This window comes from Pristis pectinata, chromosome 16, assembly GCF_009764475.1.
Source record: "Pristis pectinata isolate sPriPec2 chromosome 16, sPriPec2.1.pri, whole genome shotgun sequence".
Classification (NCBI taxonomy): Eukaryota; Metazoa; Chordata; class Chondrichthyes; order Rhinopristiformes; family Pristidae; genus Pristis; species Pristis pectinata.
In genome coordinates, this window is record NC_067420.1 from 39,300,130 (window position 1) to 39,323,173 (window position 23,044).

The 23,044-nt window shown below is 42.3% G+C and overlaps 2 protein-coding genes across 2 annotated transcripts in view; both read right to left on the reverse strand.

Annotated features, from left to right (window-relative positions):
* The window catches only part of LOC127578704 (E3 ubiquitin-protein ligase Itchy-like), a 91,746-nt gene extending 83,803 nt beyond the window's left edge, over window positions 1-7,943 (reverse strand). The window contains 1 exon segment of the mRNA XM_052031026.1: window positions 7,810-7,943. The gene's annotated coding sequence lies outside the window, so the exon portion shown is untranslated.
* Window positions 7,944-14,575: 6,632 nt separating this feature from the next.
* Window positions 14,576-23,044, reverse strand: part of gss (glutathione synthetase) — a 45,996-nt gene continuing 37,527 nt past the window's right edge. Inside the window, exon 13 of the mRNA XM_052031526.1 lies at window positions 14,576-21,289. Coding sequence (XP_051887486.1) covers window positions 21,166-21,289 — 124 coding nt within the window. The 3' untranslated portion in view covers window positions 14,576-21,165. The remainder of the gene's footprint in view (window positions 21,290-23,044) is intronic.

The window sequence follows — 23,044 nt, forward strand, 5'->3', positions numbered from 1 at the left end:
ACTCAGTTGCTCTCTCAAGAGTCTGCTGATTATTTCCAGCATTTGCTTTGTTTGTTACAGCACCAGAGGAGCCCACTGGCCCCTTAAGTTCATGCTGGCTCTTTGTAGAGCAATCCAATCAGTCCCATTCTCCTGCTCTATTCCTGCAGCTTTGCAAATTATTTCCCCTCGTGTCTATCCAATTACCTTTTGGAAGTATGACTGACCATGTTCCCATCACCTTTACTGGCAGACAGTACCAGATCATAACCACTCTCTGCTGAAAAAAGCCACCCCCCCCCCCCCCAAAAAAAACTTCTACCCAATACTTGTGTCCCCTGTCCTTGAAATATTTGTGAACAGTCTCTATTTACCCTATCTAAACCACTCATGATCAACCTTTTCTGTTACTTCATTAAAATATTCCATCACCTTGTGTGGAATTTTGTAGTTTCCTGAATTATTTGATATTTTTGACTGGCTCAGAAGAAAAAAAAAGAAATACTCCACTGAGAGAGAGAGATACTGTATACTTGTCCAATGCATCTCACAAGATGAAGGGTTCATGGGATCTCGAGATATATCTTAGCATGAAGAGAGAAGGCTCTTAAATAATAGAACAAAGAGCATGAATAAATAGATTTCTTTCAGATTGGTAAGATGCAACTAGTAGAGTGCCTTTAAGATTAGTTCTCAGGCCTTAGGTTCTTGTACTTTTTAAAGTACAAAAGGCAGCTATTAATTCATGATGATCAAAAATAGACTTCAGTTTAAAGCCACTTCCCAGCTCTTGGTCCTTAGCCCTGTGAATTACAACTTTTCATGTTTCTCCAAGACCTACTCGCATGCAGGAAAATTTCTACTTCAGCCTCCTTTTTAGGCAGCGAGTTGCAGACCACCACTAGTCATTAAATAATTACCAGTTACTTAAAAGCATTATTAGAACACTTTTTACATACAGTATTCATGAATATCATACAATTTAGGTTAAGGGAGTATAGTTTATGATTTCTAACATTTGAAATAGGGTATTGAAACTTTTTTTGCTCCAAGGAATGTGTGATAGTGTACTCATTACACACTGTGAGACCCAATAATTATTGACAGGCTATTAATATACAAAAAAAAAGGGGGGGGGGGGAAGAGAATCATTGTTGACCTGTTATCCTTGGACATACGTGCAAGTATTACAGCTGAGGACCATGAACGCAAACCTAGCTAATTTTCAGGCACTGAAAATTAACCACATAACCTTTACCATCAAAACAAAATCCAGAAGTTGTTTTAAGAACGTAAAGCATTGGAAAATAACCAACAGTAGGGTCTATTTGGCACCTAAAAGGTAACCTACGTTATGGAAGCAGTTGTCATCCGTAGTGAATGCTCCGTAGCTGGCTTTACAAAAGAGAGGGATGATGCCAACACTGTAGTTAAGGAGGATGTGTGTGAAATATTATACGGAATAAACATGGTAAAGGAAAACGCATTAAGAGATTTAGCATCTTTGGAAGTGGATACGTCAAATATATGAAATACATTGCAGGGTGTAAAGGAAGAAAGAGCAAAATGAGATTCTCAACTTCAGGTTTCAATCATCCCTAGCTACGAGTGGAACATTGCTCATGTTGCACCACCTTTTTTATATAAAGAGAGGGATAACCATAATTAAATTCTACTTGTTACTTCAATTTCAGCAGTAGACAATATAGTGAAATCAATTTTGAGGACAGTATAAATCTTCCTTTAGAAAGGCATATTAATCAGAGATAGTCATTTGTATTTGTTAAGGGAAGGTCATATCTGACTAAGTTGATTGGAACTTTGAGGAAGTAACAAAGTGTTGATGAGGGCTGTGCCTTTGATTATAATCTACAGGGGCTCCAGCAAGGCTTTTGATGAAGTCCTGTGTGGCAGGCTCATCAAAAAATAAAGGGAGAGTGGCAAATTGGGTCCAAAATTGGCTCAGTGGCAGGGTAATGAACGAGTTTTTTGTAACATAAAACTGTTACCAGTGGGGCACCACAACGCTCAGTACCCAATATTAGATATGCATAGAAGATGAATTATAAAGATGTTTGCTGATGATACAAATATTGCCGTGGTTGGCTGGTATGAGAAAGCTTTTGGCTTCGGGAGGAAATAGGATGCTTTGGTTAGTTGGGCAGAAAAGTGGATGTGGAATTTAAAGACATCGGGGAGCTACAAGGCAAAGGAAATACAGTAAATGGCAGAATACTGGCACTGTGCAATGACAGACCACCCTTGGAATTTATGTCCACAGATCATTAAAGGTAGCAGGATGATAGATAGGTGGTTAACAGAAGCATAAAAGGATAATTCCTTTACTAGTCAAAGCACAGAATAAGAGTTTTTTTCCAAAAATTGTACACATTTTGTAGACTGCAACTTAATTATCTTGTGTAGTTCTAGTAACCACATTACAGGAGGGATGTGATTATAGTCCAAAAGGGTGCAAAGGAGATTTGCAAAGATGGAAATTGCAGCCGTGAGAAAAGACTGGTTAAGGTGTTTTCCACAACACCACCACCCCCCCCCCCCTCCCCATTGAAGCAGAAAAGACTTAACTAGGATGAATAAAATTACGAAAGTCTAAATGGCAATAAATAGGAAGGGTGAATTTTCCTGAGCCCGGGGGTATGGGGGGGGGGGGGGGGGCGGGTATTGACTTAAAGCAATTGACAGAATGATTAGATGAAGACAAGAATGTTTCTTCCACCCAGAGCATGGTAGAAGTCGAGAACTCTGCCTGAAACCATCAGCACATTTAACAAGTGAATGGATGTGTGCATGAGACTGTGGTCAATACAAGGGCAGCCCTTTTTCCCCATCAGCATGAGCACAATGAACCAAATGGTTAGCTTCTGCTTTGTAAATTTTCAAGGGTTCTGTCCTGCACTGACTGACCTCTTTGGAGTGCACGCATTTTCAACATTTTCAACATGCACGCATTTTCAACATTTTCAACATGATGGGCTAAATCTGCATGGAGCCAAGAGGAAAAACTGTAACCCTAACCTGGAGCTCACTGCTCTTGAGCGTAGTGGAAACAGAGCCAAACACTGCTTTCAGAAGCAAACTGAATAGGAACTAGACAATACATACAGGTTAGGAGCTGTGGGCATGCTATGTTGGCACCGGAAGAGTGGCAACACTTGCGGGCTGCCCCCCCAGCACATTCTCAACAATGCAAAAAGATGCATTTCACTGTGTGTTTCGATGTACATGTGACTAATAAATAAATATTTCATCTTGTAACTAGTAGGAGTATAAGAAAAGAAGGGGAGAAATGGGACTGTTCCACTAGGTGACAGACTCGACAGCCTAAATGGCCTCCTTCTATACCATAATACAATAAATTATATATTGCATTTATACAACTGCCTGTTACAAATCTAGATCACTTACATATCCGTAACCGATCACAAGAAACTGACTGCTCCTTGTCCACCAAGAAACCCTCAAAACACAAGTACAAGATACGCCGAAGCATATTCCAAGGATGTAATCCTTTCTGGATCTACAAAGTATTCATTAGCATACAAGGGTGAGATTGGTAGGCTAGGTATGTTTCCCCTGGAGCAAAGGAGGCTGAGACATTACATGACAGAGATATGAAAACATGAGAGGCATATAGAGTAGATAGTCAGAGTCTGTTTCCCATGGTAGGGGTGTCTAAAACTAAAGGTTTAAGGTGGGAGGTGGTGGGGAGGTTTAAAGAAAATCTGAGTGGTAAATTTTTCACACAAAGAGTAGTTGGCATCTGGAATGAGCTGACAGAGGAGCTGGTAGAGGCAGGAACAGTAACAACATTTAAAAGGTAGCTGGACTGGTACTTGAATGAGCAAGGCATAGAGGGAGATGAAATTAATGCAGACAAGTGTGATTAGTATAGATAGGCATGATGGTTGGCATTGACACAGTAGGCTGAAAGGCCCGTTTCTATGCTGTACAACTCTATGACTATAATCCCTAAGGTTTTGATGGTTGATTTCAGGGGTTTTAATATCATAAGATACAACTTGTTCATCCACTTAATTACATTAAAACTAAATTACATTTTTTTCCATCAATTCACAGGATGGGACACAGTTAGATTGTGGATGTGGAGCCACATATAATCCAGGCCAGGTAAGGATGGCAAAATTTCATTCCTTGAAAGACATTAGTCAAGTTGAATGGTTTTTGATAGTTTTACCATTATAATCATTACTAAGACTAATTTTTTTAGTTCAAGATTCATTTAATTACTTTAAATTAACCAGCTGTCATGGTTGGATTTGAGCTCAATGCTCCAGACCTGCTAAATTCATAGCTCAGCCACTACTACTACCATATCCCTCACAAGGTAGTTCACATCTCTCAGAATTCAAATGAAGTAGATGAAGTCTTGGAGCTTTGTGCCTTGACTGTGTAGCAGTCTGTGGTAGTGATGTTACTTTATTACAACACCAAGTAGTGAAGAAGAACAAGTGAAGGCAATATATTTTAAAGTTCAATGAAGTTGTGAGGAGTTTGACTAAAAATCTCATATCCCTTGCTGTGCTATTCATCCCAAAACAATACTAAAGCTTAGCTTGGGCAAAATCTGTAATTCCTTCCTGTGGACTGTTCTCCTACATGGTGGAATGGCTTGTCTATTCTGAAGAAATGCAACTCAGGATAGACCACTAATTCCAGACAGGAAGATAGATCAGAGTCACTTTAAGGCAGTCCATCAACATTCCTGGTAACAACTGTCAGTGTGAAATTAATTTACAGATAAAATCCAGAGGCAAGACAAGTCTGTTGGAGTAATGCAAATATGAACATTAACTAGGGATAGCCATAATCTGCTGATTGCAAGTAAGGCAATACTCCAGTTATTGTCAGATCCCTTTCCCAAAAAGCAGGAGGAATAATAGGAGACTAACAAACTAATATCTATATTTACTGTATTATTACGATTTTTCAAATATGTGGATGTAAATTGTGCAAACTTCTGTAATCAAATTATTCAAACATCATATTGATTGTCACACAAAATAGATATGCTAACAATGAGGCCCAATACAAGCTTGAGGAACAGCACCTCATTGTCCATCTGGGCACATTGCACCCTTTTGGAATTAATATTGAATCATAACTCCCTTTCTCTGTCCGCCTGTGATACTAGGTCAGTTTCTTCCACATCTCCGTTAACACACACTGACCTACTACTTGTGACACACACTTCTTTGTTACCCTTTAACCACCCTCATTAATAACTCCTCCTCACAATAGCTTGGCCTCAACCCATGACAGATATCCCCTTTGTCCTATCCATCCCTCCCTCCCCCCACCTTCTCTGCAACTTGAAATGAACTTCTCTCTCTTTCCAGTTCTGACGAAGTCGTTAACCTGAAATGTAAGTATCTCCCTTTCCACAGATGTTGCCAGACCTGCTGAATGTTTCCAACATTTTCTGTTTTTGTTTCTAACCAGCATCTGCATTTTTTTTTGATTTTCAAATACACACTGATTGTTGGAAGACAAATGTTTAAGCCAACCATGAACACTGATCACTACAAGAGTTTCAACTTTAAAATAACTTATCAACTGAACATTAATACTAAAGGTATTTTTTACTGTTAAAAATGTTAATGGCTTGTTGATTTTCATAGAATTGTATAACTGTTAAAAATCCAGGACAACATTTGGCTCATCTGGTGTAATATGTTTCATGTCAATTTAAATGTGGGATTATGGTTTCTACCCCAGAAATGGAAGTTTAAAAGCCTAACAAAATTAAAAACTTGAATTTGAAAACACAGCTTTTCCTTAGTAACAAAAAATATTTAAAAAACAAGGAAGCCAGAATGTTAAAATAAAACAATCAAGTTAGTTTATCCAGAAAAACAGGACTATGACAATGAAGCACTGTCTTGCAGATGAAGCACTAGTTAGTAGCTCTGTTTACATGTTCAGTCAAATGTAAAGACCCAAGAGTCTTTTCAAAACAATGGGGGGTGTCTCCAAGTGTTTTGGGTGTTCTCCCAAAATGCCACCAAAACTCATTTGCTGATGTGGAATCTTGCAAAAAATAACTGCTGCCTTTGCCCACAAGTTGGCCACCCCCCATTTCCAAAGTCATTCAATGGCTAAAAAGCATTTTCAGGCATCCTAAAAACAAGACGAGATTTTCTTGTCCCCTATTGTAAAGCAAAGCCCTAACAATAATACTGTGAAGATATATCTGTTATCCCTGAAATAGATAACCTTACATAACTCAAAGCATTGTATGCAAGGTCAACATGTTTCCATGCCAATTCTGTTATTAGTGAAATATATTAAAAGATAAATCCAACATATAATGTTATCAGTTTGTAGTAGTATAATGGTAACAATAGCACAACTTTCCACACTGTCATAGGAGCATAATCAATGAAAACTGGCATTAGTGGGTACACAGTAGGAATCCTCGACTTAAATCACAAGTGTTTTTTATCTGTACGCATTTAACACTCCAAAATCAGAGTATTTCCTAGATCAGCTTCCAGGAAATGAGGGTTTCAATTATAAGGTTAGACTGAAGAAGTTAGAGTTGTTCTCCTTGGAGGGTAGTAAGAAAAGATTTGATGGAGGTGCACAAGATCATGACAGGTTAGAGAGGGTGAACAGACAAAGCTGTTCCAATAGGGGATAGTTCAAAAACTAGGGACACAGATTCAAACTGAAAAGCAAAAGACACATTGGAGCTTTTGCAGTAAAACTTCTCCTTAAAAACAGAATGATTGAGATCTGGAACTCACTGTTTGTAAAGGTTGATGACTTTCAAAAAGGAGAGTCAACTGAGAGAAAATCATTTCCAGCATTTGATGGCTCTGGGCCTGTACTCACTGGAGTTTAGGAGGATGAGGAGGGATCTTATTGAAACCTTCCGAATATTGAAAGACCTGGATAGAGTGGATGTGGTTGAGTTGTTTCCAGTAGTGGGAGAGTCTAGGACCAGAGGGCACAAGTCTCAGAATAGAAGATGTCCCTTTAGAACAGAGATATGGAGGAATTTCTTTAGCCAGAGGGTGGTGAATCTGTGGAATTCATTGTCACAGATCGCTGTGGAGGCCAATTCATTGGGTATATTTAAAGTGGAGGTTGATAGGTTCTTGATTAGTAAGGGTGTCAAAGGTTACGAGGCCAAAGGCAGGAGAATGGGGTTGAGAAGGAAAAATAAATCAGTCATGATCCAAATGGTGGAGCAGGCTCGAAGGCCGAATGGCCTAATTCTGCTCCCACGTCTTATGGGGTTACAGGGGACATGAAGATAATGGGCCAAACTTGCTCCTCTTGTGCCGTGACGATTCTGTAAATCCAGGAAAAGCCATTAAGACACAGCTTCAGATTATTATCAGCTTTGGACCTTAAGACTGTCAAAAAATGTCTCTGGGAAATGGGGGGTGGTGGTGGAAAGACAGGGAGAGAGTCTGAAGCAGATCGTGCCCTGACGACCTGACCCAAACACGAGGATCACAGGCTGGGGACCGGTGCCAAAAGTTGATCCGAAACTTGTCCACAGCTCTCCGTGGGGTAATAAACAAACAGGGACGGGGAAATACCCAGCCCAACAATAGACGTCACGGCAAGTTGCCCGGGCCTTTGGGGACGTTTCCTGGAGTGGCAGGACTGAGGTAGGGGGCCAGGTCCGGGGGTGGGAGGCTGGCCGAGCCCGGGGAGAGGAGGGGGGTGGCCCACCCCGCCAGTACACGACGAAGGACAACCCCCCCCCCCCCCCAAGCCCACCAACAGGTCCCCCTCCGCCGCTGCACCGCGTCACAAACACGAAAGCGCAATTACCCGTGTCGACGGCGAGACTGTAATCCGCCTTGCGAGGGGGCGCCGGGGGAGGGTGATTGCCCGCCTCCCGCCGCTCACAGCCACCAACTTTCCCCCTCCACCGCCGCCGCCATCTTGCAGCGCCTGCTCACGTGACCCGCCCAGCTCCCGGCCGAGTCCCGCCCCCGCCGCCGCGCCATTGGCCGCGCTGCGTCACGGAAAACGACCCGCCTTCCAGCCGCACTCATTGGCCCCGCGCCCACGTCACTCAAAGCCCGCTCTCCTCCAGTCTGGGACATGCAAGGCGGGTTGATTACCTGTCAGTTAACCGGGGGAAAAATAACCAGAGGATGTTAACATGGTGGTAATCATGGCTTTAAATGCAGCTGGATTGTTGTAAAAACCCACCAGAGTAGGAAATATCCCGACCTGGCCCAGCCTACAAGTTTCCCACTAACTACAGAGCCTTCAGCACTTCAATAACTTCAGCAAATTGACCATTGGAGCCTTGTATCTCACATTTCCAGCATCAAATTTCTTCCTCCTCGTCTGTTTTTTTTGGGGGGGTGTTCATTCGTCTCTTCCCATTTACAACACACCCAGAGATATTTCATGTTTTTCATTAGTTTTTAATCACACCCAAAAAAGCTCTCTCCATTCCCAATATTTTCACCCAAACACTCCTGGTCTCTTCTCTACCCCCATACCTTGCCTTTTACTTGCTGTCCCTGACTCCTTACCCTAAAACTTATTTTATTTCTAACCCTTCCCAGTTCTGATTAAAGGTTTTTGACCCGCAGTGTTACCTCCCTCTCTACAGATGCTGCCTGACTTGAGCATTTCCAGCATTTGGTAATTGGTTTATTATTGTCTGATGTACCAAGATGCAGTGAAAAACTTTGTCTTGCATGCCAACCATACAGATCATTTCACCACATCAGTATATTGAGGTAGTACAAGGGAAAAGCAATAACAGGATGCAGAATAAAGTGTGACAGTTACAGAGAATGTGCAGTGCAGGTAGACAATAAGGTGCAAGGTCACAACAAGGTAGATTGTGAGGTCAAGAGTCCATCCATCGTACAAGAGGTCCGTTCAATAGTCTTATAACAGTGGGATGGAAGCTGTCCTTGAGCCTGGTGGTACGTGCTTTCAGGCTTTTGCATCTTCTGCCCGATGGGAGGAGGGAGAAGAGAGACTGTACGGAGTGGGAGGGGTCCATGATTATATTGGCTGCTTTTCAGAGGTAACGAGGTGTAGTCAGAGTCCATAGATGAGAGGCTGGTTCTTGTGATGTACTGAGCTGTGTCCACAACTCTCTGCAGTTTCTTGTGGTCTTGGGCAGAGCAGTTGCTATACCAAGCTGTGATGCATCCAGAGAGGATTTTTTTATGGTGCATCTATAAAAATGGGCGAGGATCAACAGGGACATTTCTCGGGTTTATTTCAGATCCACCCCTGTGATTGACTTTCATCTGCAATCTGCAATGATCTGTTAGGAATTATTAGAAATTTGGACATCCTTCAGGAATTATGTGGATGGCAGGCATTAATACAAAATGGAACCAGTCTTTTTAAAAAAACCTATTAAAGTATAAAGTACAAGCAGTAATCAGGTTTGAAATAAAAGGGAGACACAAGAGATGCAGGGTTTCAACCCAAAACGTTGACAATTCCTTTCCTTCCACAGATGCTTCTCGACCCGCTGAGTTCCTTCAGCCGATTGTTTGCTGCTTAAAATTAAAAGGACAGGTTTGTAAACTGAAAGTAATGTCAACAGGACACAGGCTACTCAAGAGATATGCTTTGCAAACTGGCACGGCCATGAGATGTTCTCATATGCATTAGGTAAATGTAAGGCGATGGGGGTATGTTCATTGGCCTACATCAAACCAGGCATCAGAACCATCAGCAAAGTTATTTTGCAACATTGTGATGGAGATCAGGGAAGGTTCCAGACCAGACTTATTTTGTCATTTAGCACATCAACATGGTTACAGGCATATTTTGCTCTGTCCATCAATAATTGGAACATTGGTGTACCCAAAGAGTCAGACCCTTACATCACAAATTTTGGGTTCTCTGTCCTCAGGAGCTTTTAGACCATCCATGTGAATTACTTTGTCCCAGCGAAGGTATTTGAATATTCAGGGATGCCTTGTCAATTACAATGAGCTCCCATTGTATCTATGTATTTGTCAGACCCAAAATATTTAAGTAACTGATGTCATTGTAGCTATTGAAATTGTATTGAATCACCTTTGCTTTTAAGACGATAAAAACTCAATGCTCTTTGAGTTCTGGAAGATTCTACTGAGATTGTCTCCAAGAGAATACCACTTGTCATGATGAAAAAGACCTTTTATATCTACCAGCTTCAGTCTCCATGTGGCTTAGTCACAGTCACAGCGGTCCTGTAAACAATGTGGTTCCTGAGAATACAAAATGAGCAGTAGTTGGCCATACAGCCCCTTGAGTCTGCTCCACCATTCAACAAGATTGTGGCTGATCTGATTTTGCTCTTAAGTGCCTGTTCCCCACAATACTTTGCTCAACATCATCCAAAAACCTGCATCAACCTTGAACACATTCAGTGACTCAGCCTCCACAGCTGACTGAGTGAGAGAACACCAAAGACTCATGACCCAAACGGTTCACAAGTGGGAAATGTGGCCTCATACTGAGTTGTCACATGACCCAAGGTGCCTCCAACCCTACAGCAGCCAGCAAATCCATCCCATCGGTCTCCCAAATGCGGGTAAGTCGAGCATTCATAAACTGGAGAGAACCTGAAGTTGGAGATTTCAGTTGGGACAGTAAAATTCTGAAGTATGTTAGGATTAAAAAGGTATTAGATGTCTTAGCAGACCTAAAGTTGGATAAAACCCCAGGGCCAGATGAAATGTATCCGAAGCCACTATGGGAAGCAAGCGATGAGATTGCTGGGGCCCTGACAGAGATCTTGAAATCTTCACTGGCCATAAAAGAGGTGCCAAATGACTGGAAGACAGCATATGTGGCACCTATACTTAGAAAGGTAGCAGGGACAAGCCAGGTAATTACAGGTCAATCAGTCTAATGTCAATGGTAGGAAATTACAAAAACATCTGAGGGACAGAATTAATCAAAGATAGCATGGATTTGTTGAGAGATTGGTTAATTTACTTGAATTTTTTTGAAGAGGTAACTAAGTATATTAGAGTAATACGGCACAGAAACAGGCCCTTCGGCCCAACTCGTCCACGCCCAGCCAATGTGCCCACCAAGCTGGTCCCATTTGCCCACGTTTGGCCCATATCTCTCTAACTTATCCAAATGTCTTTTGAATGTTGTTGTTGTTCTACTGGCCACAACCATTTTCTCGGCAGCTCGTTCCATATACAGACTACCCCCTTGGTGAAAAACTTGCCCCTTTGGACCCTTTTAAATTGTCCCCCCCCCCAGCTTTTAGTTCCCCTACCCTGGGGAAAAGACTATGTGCATTCACTCTTTCTATCAAAGACTCAGCTGCCAGCCTAGATGAGTATGTCACCACCGTCATGGACTTTATCAGCAAGTTTGCGGATGATACCACGTAGTAAGCCATATTTCAAATAACGATGAGTCGGAGTACAGGAAGGAGATAAAGAGCTTAGTGACGTGGTGTCATGACAACAACCTTTTTTCTTAATGTCAACAAAGAGCTGGTCATCGAGTTGAGGAAAGGTGGGGGCGGTGTACATGCACCTGTCTACATCAATGGTGCTGAGGTCGAGACGGTTGAGAGCTTCAAGGAGTGAACATCACCAACAGCCTGTCCTGGTCCAACCACATGGATGCCATGGCCAAGAAAGCTCACCGGCGCCTCTACTTCCTCAGGAGGCTAAAGAAGTTTGGCATGTCCCCTTTGACACTCACCAACTTTTATCGATGCACCATAGAAAGCTTCCTATCTGGATGCATCACTGCGTGGTATGGCAGTTGCTCTGCCCGGGACTGCAAGAAACTGCGGAGAGTTGTGGACACAGCCCAGCAAATCATGGAAACCAGTCTCCCCTCCATGGACTCTCTTTACCTCTCGCTGCCTTGGTGAAGCAGCCAGCATAATCAAAGACCCCACCCACCTGGGACATTCTCTCTTCTCCCCTCAGGCAGAAGGTACAGGAGCCCGAGGGCACATACCACCAGGCTCAAGCACAGCTTCTACCCCACTGTTATAAGACTATTAAACAGTTCCCTTGAACGATAAGATGGGACTCTTGACCTCACAATCTACCTTGTTATGACCTTGTACCTTATTGTCTACCAGCACTGCACTCCTTTTGCAGCTGTGACACTTTACTCTGTATTCTGTTATTGTTTTACCCTATACTACCTCAATGCACTGTATAATGAATTGATCTGTACGAACAGTATGCAAGACAAGTTTTTCACTCTACCTCGGCACAAGTGTCAATAATAAACCAATAATACCAATATGCTGCTCATGATTTTATACACCTCTAACAAGGTCATCCCTCAATCTCCTACATTCCAAGGTATAAAGTCCATGTCTGCCCAACCTCTCCCTATAACTCAGGCCCTCTAGTCTTAGCAGCATCCTCGTAAATCTGCTCTGCACTCTGTCCAGTTTAATGATGGTTGCCCTGTTATAGGAAAGGCAAAACTCTGCATAATACACAAGTACTGTCTCACCAACACCTTGTCCAACTGCAACACAATGTTCCAACTCCTCTACTCAATTCCCTGACTGAGGAGGGCCATGCAGTTGATGTTGTTTACATGGACTTCAATAAGTCCTTTAACAAGATCCCACATGGAAAGCTGGTCTAAAGATTAGAACCCATGGGATCCAAGGCAATTTGGATCCAAAACTGGCTTGGTAAATAGGATGATGGTGGAGGGTTGCTTTTGTATTTGGAAGCTTGTGATCAGCAATGTACCACAGGGATTGGTGCTGCGACATTTGATTTTTGTTAAATACATTGAGAACTTGGATGTGAATGTAGGATGAATGATTAGTAAGTTTATACATGACGCAAAAATTGGTGTTATTGATAGTGAGGAGGATAATCTTTGGCTTTAGAATATAAATCAGCTGATAAATTAGGCAGGTAACAGTAAACAGAATTTAATCATGGTGTGATGCAGTTGGAGGATCTAATAAAAGGTCAGACATATCATGAAAGTTAAAACCCTAGGGATTATAGAGCAACACAGGGACCTTGGTGTCCAAGTCCAAAAATCCCCAAAGGTGACAGCACAGGTAGATAGGGTGATACTTGCCTTCGTTAGCCAGGGCATAGATTATAAGAGCAGGGAAGCCTTGGTATAACTTCACAAGACATTGTTTAGGCCACAGCTCAAAGATTGGCTGCAGTTCTGGTCACCACACCATGGGAAAGATCTGATTGCTCTGAAGGGGGTGGAGAGGAAATTCACCAGGTTAGTGCCTGGGATGGAATGTTTCAGTTACAAGACTGGATAGAATATTATAGCACAGTACAGGCCCTTCAGCCCACAATGTTGTGCCGACATTTTATCCTGTTCTAAGACCTATCTAACCCTTCCCTCCCACGTAGCCCTCCAATTCTCTATCATTCACACAGCCAAAGAAACGATTTCCCTTCTCTTAGCCAAAGAACAGTGGAAAAGGTTTCCTTGTTTCCTCCCACATTCCAAAGACAGGCTGGGATTGTTTTCCTTTGAGCAGAGGGGGAACCCAATAGGGTAGATAGTAAGAAAGAAAGCTTTTCCTCGTGGCAGAGGTGTCTAAGACCGGAGGGCATAGGCTTAAGGTGAGGAGGAAGAGGTTTAGCAGGGATCCGAGGAAGATTTTTTCCACCCGCAGGGTGGCTGCAATCTGGAAAGCACTGCCTGAGAGGGTGGTGCTGGAGGCAGGCACTCGCACATCAGGAGCAGCACTTCAACACCAAGGCTAACAGGCTATAGACCAACTGCTGGTAAATAGGATCACTGTGGATAGCTTCTTGATTGGTATTGGTACAGTGAAAAACTTGTCTTGCATACCGATTGTACAGGTCAATTCTTTACACAGTGCAGTTACATTGGGTTAGTACAGAGTAAAAACTATAACAGTACAGAGTAAAATGTCACAGCTACAGAGAAAGTGCAAGGTCACAATAAGGTACATCGTCAGGTCATAGTCCACCTCATCGTATAAGGGAACCGTTCAACAGTCTTATCACAGTGGGGTAGAAGCTGTCCTTAAGCCTGGTGGTACGTTCCCTCAGGCTCCTGTATCTTCTTCCTGATGGGAAAGAAGAGCAAATGTCCCGGGTGGGTGGGGTCTTTGATTATGCTGGCTGCTTCACCCAGGCAGCAAGAGGTAAAGACAGAGTCCAAGGAGGGGAGGCTGGTATCCATGATGCGCTGGGCTGTGATCAACACGGACATGGTGCTTCTGTTTTATATGCCTTTGTTAGAAATGAACAGCACAGGCATTTCCTCTCTCCAGAGAGGTTGAGCATTTCCAGCATGTTGTTTTATTTCAGATTTCTTGCATGTACAATTTTGGATAATGGTGCTGAACTGCATTGTTCTGCAGCAACAACACAAAACGCTGGGGGGAACTCAGCAGGTCGGGCAGCATCCATGGAGGGAAATGGACTTGATGTTTCAGGTTGAGATTCTTTGTCTGGACTAGTGTGAGTCCAGACGAAGGGTCTCAACCTGAAATGTCGACTGTCCATTTCCCTCCATAGATGCTGTCCTGATGCAGGGTTTCGACCCAAAATGTCGACAATTCCTTTCCTCCCACAGATGCTGCTCGACCTGCTGAGTTCCTCCAGCAGATTGTTTGTTGCTCCAGATTCCAGCGTCTGCAGTCTCTTGTGTCTCCATTGAGCTGAAGTGGGAACAAGGGAAAAATAATTAACCTCTCTCAACAGTCACAAGTCAGCTGCAACTTTGCAAAGCACAAGACTGACAGCAAAGAATCTAATAATTGTACTTTTATTAAGCACAGGACAATTTTTTTATAATATAAAGTGTATAATATTTTTGATAGAGTTGGTTTGAAACAGTTGAGCCTCCCCACATATCCTGCTTCCACTCCCGCATAGATTTCTAGTTTAGTCTTGGGTAGGATGCCAAAAGATGGGGATTTATCAGACTGCTCTGTGCTGAGAGAGCGGTTTTTTAAGATGTCGTCCCACCTAATTTTTTTTGGAAGGGAGGGGAGAGGGCAACCAAACAGTATCATGGATCAGGGGAAAATGGAAGATTCCTATTTGAACTCATCGCTTACATCCACTAAAGGCAGAACATCCCAATGCAGAATTCAATTATTTCTAACCTTATTCCAGAAACAACACAGTGAATAGAAACATTAAAGAACAAAACATCATCCATAAATCCATTTTTCACCCCAGCAGTGCACTACTCAGCAGCAGTAGTCAGAACCTAGCTCATGTGCACAATGTAGAAACAAGAAATCATTTTATTTCACTATCCCAGGACATCCCAAAGTGTTTTCCAGCTAGTTAAGTACTTGATGAAGTGTAGCTCCTATTGCAATGAAAGATATATTAAACTAAATTATGTTTAAAACAGGAATTCTTCAACAGAGTTGCATGGAGGTAGACTTTTAAACAACTTTATCGAAAATAAAAAAAATCTATATCACATTTCATTTATGATTAACCACCAACCACAATATTAACCCAAGATGACTATGGGGAAAACACAATTGCCACACAACAATTGATGCAAGTTTTCAAACCTACGCTTCCTCCTGCTTTTCAGATATATCCTAAGGTCACTTCACAAATACTCTGTATAAAGTGCAGTGGCTATTAAATGGGCATATACAAAAATACTATTTGTTGACTGGATTTTGAGAGACTGGCATGGGAACATGAATTTCTACAAGCAATGTTTGCGCTGAAGGGTACACCCAATGGGCAGCAGCCCCAACAGTGCAGCAATACTTTCAGTGTGACGGGACTTGAATCTACAGCATTTACAGATGAAATTCCATACAACCCTCCATGCCACACAGTCCAACCTTCTACCTCGTTGCGGACACTGAATCATTGCAGAGGTTTAGTTCCACAGGTAATAGATACCCACCATCTAATCAACTTGCGAATGTTATGTGGAACCTGTTCAACTGCTGTTGGAGGCATTGCTAAGTGCTGGCTGACTAGCACCCACTGGACAGTTTTCTGCAGTGTGCATCATGCACAGTCACAGATGGGAGTCCTATCGCCAAACCAGCAAAGATCATCTGACCTAACACTGAACTCCTATGCAAGGCTCTCCTACCCAGGCATTGGAAGTTGCTGAACAGCTTTAAATTTTAATATATTTGATACGCAATGCTGAAAGCCCTGACCCATCCACCCTGAACATTGCTGCAGGCCAATTCTGAGGCGAGGTCAGAGTGCCATCAGTAGCTCCAAAACTCTGAGGTGAGATTAGAGCGCATTCCGAAATTTGGTCACATCATGTGAAATGCAGTCATTCTCAGGAGGAAAATTAAGTCAAGCCTGGAAGTAGGTGAATACACTCACATCACACTTTGAATGCATTCTCAGTGTTGACATGGGTTCTGAATCAGCAGTCATGAAATCGCTATCAAACCATTCTGACTGCAGTCATTTCAACAACTTATGGTCTCATTGACAGAAACTGGTTGGCCGTTGTCCTGACAAAGATCTACCTAAAATTAAATGGTTTGATCAGACAGACATTGAGAAAATGTTTTCAGTTGTGAGGGGAGGGCAGGGAAACAAAAAAACCACAGGGACACCCAGTATAAAAGTGGCTACCAAATTCAAACTGATAGATCATTTCATTAGAAATTGTTATGTTTTGAATTAATTCCCAATTATTTTGGCAATAATTTATTCCTAATTAAAGGATTCAGAAGAAACTTCTTTGCCACAATAGTGATAAGTGGATGCAAACTGGTCAAGAAGAGCAACACTGATGTGTCCAAGAGAAAGCTCAATAACACAATTAAATTGACATGTTGATATGAATAACAGTGGCCAAAACACTTGGTACACTTAATTTGTACACAGGACCTTGGTCTAATATAAAGAATCCAGGTAAAACTCAAACTCTGGTTAGACCACACTTGGAGTACTGTGTCCAGTTCTGGTCACCTCATTATAAGAAGGATGTGGAAGCATTGGAAAGGGTGCAGAGATTTACCAGGATGCTGCCTGGATTGGAGAGCATGCATTATGAAGAGAGACTGAGGGAGCTAGGGCTTTACTCTTTAGAGAGGAGGAGGATGAGAGGAGACATGATAGAGGTGTACAATGTATTGAGAGGAATAGATAGAGTGGACAGCCAGCGCCTCTTTCCCAGGGCACCAATGCTCAAGAGGGCATGGCTTTAAAGTAATGGGTGGGAAGTTCAAGGGAGATATCAGAGGCAGGTTTTTTTTTACCCAGAGAGTGGTTGGGGCATGGAATGCGCTGCCTGGGGCGGTGGTGAAGGCAGGTACATTGGTCAAATTCAAGAGATTACTAGATAAGAATGTGGAAGAATTTAAAATAGAGGGATACGTGGGAGGAAGGGGTTAGATAGTCTAAGGCGAGGTTTAAAGGTCGGCACAACTTTGTGGGCTGAAGGGCCTGTATTGTGCTGTACTGTTCTATGTTAAGCAGATCACAGCGCACAAAAGCTTTAATTTGTGACCCACACACCTCAAAACATTAAACAATTCCACTTCTATATATACTAAAGAAATCAACTCAGTTTCCTTAATAGTTCAGACAAGAAAGGCAGCCCCTGAATCAGGCAGTGTGCTGGCTAATCTAGCATCGGAAAGCCATAAATGAACTGCTTTCCAGGAAAACATCTACTAGACAATGTGTCATGAGAGATTAGAATAAGTTTTAATGCAATATCTTATCCGAGCACCCAGTCACGAGTGAAACAACAAAGTGCTGCTCATGCCAGCAGAACAAGACCTCAGGCTGCCAATAACAGGAGGAAAAGAAAGAGTTTTTAAAAAAATCTAGACAATTTTGAAGGATGTATTAATAGTTAAGATGCAGGTTCATGCAAACCATAAAGAGTGGCATAATTAGATGGAGGGAATGGTTTGCTTTTGTTGCTGGAGACCTCTGTAGTTAAACTTCTAATATATACAGGAGTTTGGTCTGAAATAGGAAAGGTTGTTTAAAAGTTAGATGTTTAAAAGCATTTTAAAAAAAAAACAAGGATGCAATATGGAATGAAGGCTAGAAAATTTTGGGGGTTTACATATGCAAATTCTTGAAGGAGGGAGGACGATTGAAAATGATGTCCCTTGAGCTCTATGCTTAGATGGATAGAGAACAAGCATAGAAAATTTTGGGGGCTTACGTACGCAAATTCTTTAAGGAGGGAGGATGAATTGAAAATCATGTGCCTTGAGCTGGATAGTTAGAGGGACAGACAACAAATCGAGATGTTATGCTGTGTAATCATATATTAAGCCTCATGGTTAGAATTGTGCATCCAACTTTGATTAAGATAAGATTTCTTTATTAGTCACATGTACATCGAAACACACAGTGAAATACATCCTTTTGCATAGTGTTCTGGGGGCAACCCACAGAACATAGCATGCCCACAACTTCCTAACCGGTACGTCTTTGGAATGTGGGAGGAAACCCACACAGACACGGGGAGAACATACAAACTCCTTACAGACAGCGGCCGGATTTGAACCCGGGTCACTGGCGCTGTAAAGGATTACGCTAACTGGTACACTACCGTGCCTGCCCCTGTTTGGGCAACACACTTTAGAAAAATGCTAAAGTTTTGGAAAGGCAGAGATTTATCAGAAAGAAATGCACTTTAAGTGCCACAACCAATGGGGCTAATGAGGGCCAGGGAGCAAGGAAATGGCAGGTACATCAATCGTTCAATATTTAGCTGCTTGGACACCACTAGGCAAATGACCTCCCTGTGCTCATTATACGGAGAGACTGGAAAAACTACAAATATTCTCTCTAAGCGCAGGAAAGATGAAAGGAAGACTTCGTACAAGAGTTCAGAATTACAATGAGTTCCATGCTTTCCCTAATCGGAGGATCTGTCAACAGCGAATGCAAATTTAAGTTAGTTGGGAAAGATCCTGAGAGGAGATAAGTAGAAATTATTTAATTGCTATAATTTGGAACACAAGCCCGGAAAAATAGTGGAAGCAGATTTAATGGTAACAACCCAAAGTGGAGTGAATAAATAAAGGGGGAGAAATTCTGAGCTACCAGCAGGAGAAAGTGAGGTCAGCTGCCTACACTTTCCAAGGGCTAGCCCAGGCACACTGGGTCTCCTCCTGTGTGGTACAAATTGATTACACAAAAGTGATTAAATTTCAACATTTCACGCATTGTACATGGTAGCCACTTTTGCATTTCATGCAAGATTTGATGTTGATGAACACACAGTACAATTGTATAGACAACTGACTTGAAAGATTAGGATTAGTTTTAATGCAAGCTAATTATGAACAAAATGATTTCTTTATTAAATAATTACTTATGTCAGAGAGGCTATTCAGTCCATCTGGTCCATGTTGGCTTTGCAACAGAGCAATCCTACCAGTCCCATTCTCTCCCCCTTTTATTTCCCTCTGACCCTCCAACTCATTCTCTCTCATATGCCCACCTAATCCCTTTACATTTTATTGTTGATGCTGCCACTTATCACACTAAGTGGCAATTTAGTGGCCATCTGAACTACAAGCATGTCTTTAGGATGTGGTGGGTGAACTGGAGCACCTGGGGGAAACCTGCATGGTGACAGGGAGAATGTGCAAACTTCACACAGGCAGCACCAATTGAACCTGGCTCACTGGAGCTGTGAGGCAGCGGTGCTAACTGCCTGCAGCACCATTTCTTTAAATGAGCTAAGTTGGGTGGCTTTGAGCATCAAGCACAAAAGGCAAACGTTAGGTGGTCTTTTGTACCAGGTACTTTTCTTTTCATTGACCTAGATCACTAGCTCCACTCTCAACCCTTCATGCATTGCCCAGTACAGTACACATGCATAATGGCAACCACAGCTAATTGAAGCACATTACTGCATTACCATCTAGTCTGCTGGATGTTAATGTGGTAATGTGCTTCAATTAGTTGGACTATAATTCCCAGAGTTAGTGGTTTCAAATTTAAAACTCGATGTTTTAAAAGCCTACATAAAATTGCTAAATTCTGCTGATCTAACAATACACTTTGTTGAGATTCTTTTAAGAATTACATTGTTTGGTTAACAAAAAAGGAATTTAAATGATCTCTTTGTGATTGTGGTAGCCAAGTAGTGGATATGACATGACTCAACAAGTTTGGGTGGGGTAAGCAAGGAAGGAAACCAATTTACTGAAAAATAAAACTAACCCGATGGTTGGTCACATTACAGATCACACAGCCGCATCACACTGTCATTGTGTACACACAATGTTATCAACAAATTCCACAACAAAATATTCAGAACAACAGATTCAATACAGATTTTAAAATGTTAAAGATCAAGTCAGATACAGGTTTGACTACGCACCACTGCCATGTCAACTGAGAGCCACTTCTCTCAGAAATGGCAAGAGTGGTGAGAAGGAAAAGACAATCGTAAGTCACTTGTTTGCAATCTAACTGACACCAACCACCTTGTCCTGGCAACTCTCCGCTTCAAAGTGACCCACATTCAATCAGGATGTCCCAAAGTGTTTGACAGTCAATGGAATAGCTTTGATCTGGTCAGACTGTTGTAATGCAAGAAATGAGGCAATTGATTTGCACATTACTGGCTCTCACAAGCTGATATTGTCTCATAAATGTTGACTAACTGGTAAATGGGCCAGTGGCAAAATCCTGTCCCCTGCTTTTCTTTGAAATAGTGGCATGGAACTTTGTACATCTACCCAAGACTGCAGTTTGTCATTTGACCTGAAATACAACTCCAACAGTGCAGCACTCCTTCAGTACTGCTCTGGGAGCATTGACCTAGATTTTGACATCCAAGTTTCTGGAGTGGGACTTGAACCCAGAGCTTTTTGAAGCAGAGGCGAGAGTCCGACCTACTGAGCCACAGCTGGCAACTGCAACGTACAAGACAAACTGTGGAAATCCCAATGACATATTGGGGATAACAATTTACAGTTAAATTATCAGTGCTGCCCCAGTAACATTTTGCTTTTCCCAGACACCACCAACCCTGTAGACAACCAGAGACATTTCACTCCATACTTCGGTTTTGAATTGCCTCAATTCATTTGGTCCATTTTATTTAAAACTAAGATTTTGAATCCTTCAGTAAAGTTATTAGTCAAAGAGCAATCACCCCTACTGCCACCCTCCACCCTAGAGGGAGGGTGGAAAGGTTCTTGCTGAATTTCTGCAGCATTCTCCGCAGACACTTCAGGACATCTGTGGTTCAGATGAGATAAGGCGTATCCAGAACTGCCACTCCAGCAGACACCCCTCCATCCGCAAACTCTGTGCTCTTTGTGCGAAGCAAGTGGCCAGCACATACATTCATGACCAGTCTATTACAATTCCTACAAGAGATAAAGACAAGATTTAACATAAACAAGCACCAGTGCTCGAGAATTCACACTATGCCGCATATACTTGACACACAGTTTCCCCGAGTTACCGAGTCAGATCATCGAAACATTAACTGTTTCTCTCTCCACAAATGCCAGGCCTGCTGTCTTCTATTTTACTTCAGCCATCTTCTTCGCTTGGTTACTGTCTTCACAGACAACAAGAAAAAAATTGCCGTGATTCTCAGATGACAAATCTCGAGCTTTTTTGTTTATTTGTTCATAGGATGTGGACGTTGCTGACAACACCAATATTTACCGTCCATCCCTATCCTGCTCTTGAACTGAGGAAGCTGTTAAGGATAATCATCGCTAATTACTTTCCCTGAAAGATATCAGTGCACCAAATGGGTTTTCATGATAATTTCTTTAGACGACTAGATTAGTGAATGTTGCAGTTTCATGGTTACTGGCATTAGATTCTTTTAAGGTTTTCAGTTTATGTAATTGTGAGGTAGGATTTAAAGTTTCTCATTTCTTTGGATAAATGGCTCAGGAGTCTGGATGATGGTCAAGTAACTTAATCATGCTCATCAGAATTGTCTTCATTACCACCCCCTGCCCTTTTACCCAACAGCACTGTGTGCCTGTAGCCCTCCCCACATATTGCAGCAGTGCAAGATAGTACGATATATCCTTCTGAAGTTCAAGTTCATTGTCGCAGGCATACACACACACACACACAGGGTAGAAGTGCCATGAAAATTTACTTTTTGCAGTAGCACCACATGACAAACATAAGTTAACATAACTTTAACAAATTATACATAACTTACACAACAAAATAAACATAACACCCATAGAAGACAGAGGGCGGTGGTAGATGGAGCGCATTCTGCCTGGAGGTCGGTGACCAGTGGTGTTCCGCAGGGATCCATGCTGGGACCCTTGCTCTTTGTGATTTTTATAAATGACTTGGATGAGGATGTGGAAGGGTGGGTTGGTAAGTTTGCTGATGATACAAAGGTGGTGTAGTGGATAGTGTAGAAGGTTGCTGTAGATTACAACAGGATATTGATAGAATGCAGACCTAGGCTGAGAAGTGGCAGATGGAGTTCAACCCGGGTAAGTGTGAAGTGATACATTTCGGGAGACTGAATTTGATGGCAGAATACAAGGTTAATGGCAGGACTCTTAGCAGTGTGGAGGAACAGAGGGATCTTGGGGTTCACGTCCATGGATCCCTCAAGGTTGCCGCGCAGGTCGATAGGGTTGTTAAGAAGGCGTATGAAGTGTTGGCCTTCATTAATCAGGGTATTGAGTTCAAGAGCTGCAAGGTGATGCTGCAGCTCTAAAGGAGATTTACCAGTATGTTGCCTGGATTAGAGAGCATGTCTTATGAGGATAGGTTGAGTGAGCTAGGGCTTTTCCCTTTGGAGAGGAGGAGGATGAGAGGTGACTTGATAGAGGTGTACAAGATGATAAGAGGCAGAGATCGAGTAGACAGTCAGAGACTTTTTCCCAGGGTGACAATGGCTAACACAAGGGGACATAATTTTAAGGTGATTGGAAGAAGGTATAAGGGAGATGTCAGAAGTAGTTTTTTTTAAAAACACAGAGTGGCGGGTGCGTGGAATGAACGCACTGCCTGCAGAGGTTGTGGGGGCAGATACATTAGGGACATTTAAGACACTCTTAGACAGACACATGAATGATTGAGAAATGGAGGGCTATGTGGGAGGGAAGGGTTAGATAGATCTTAGAGCA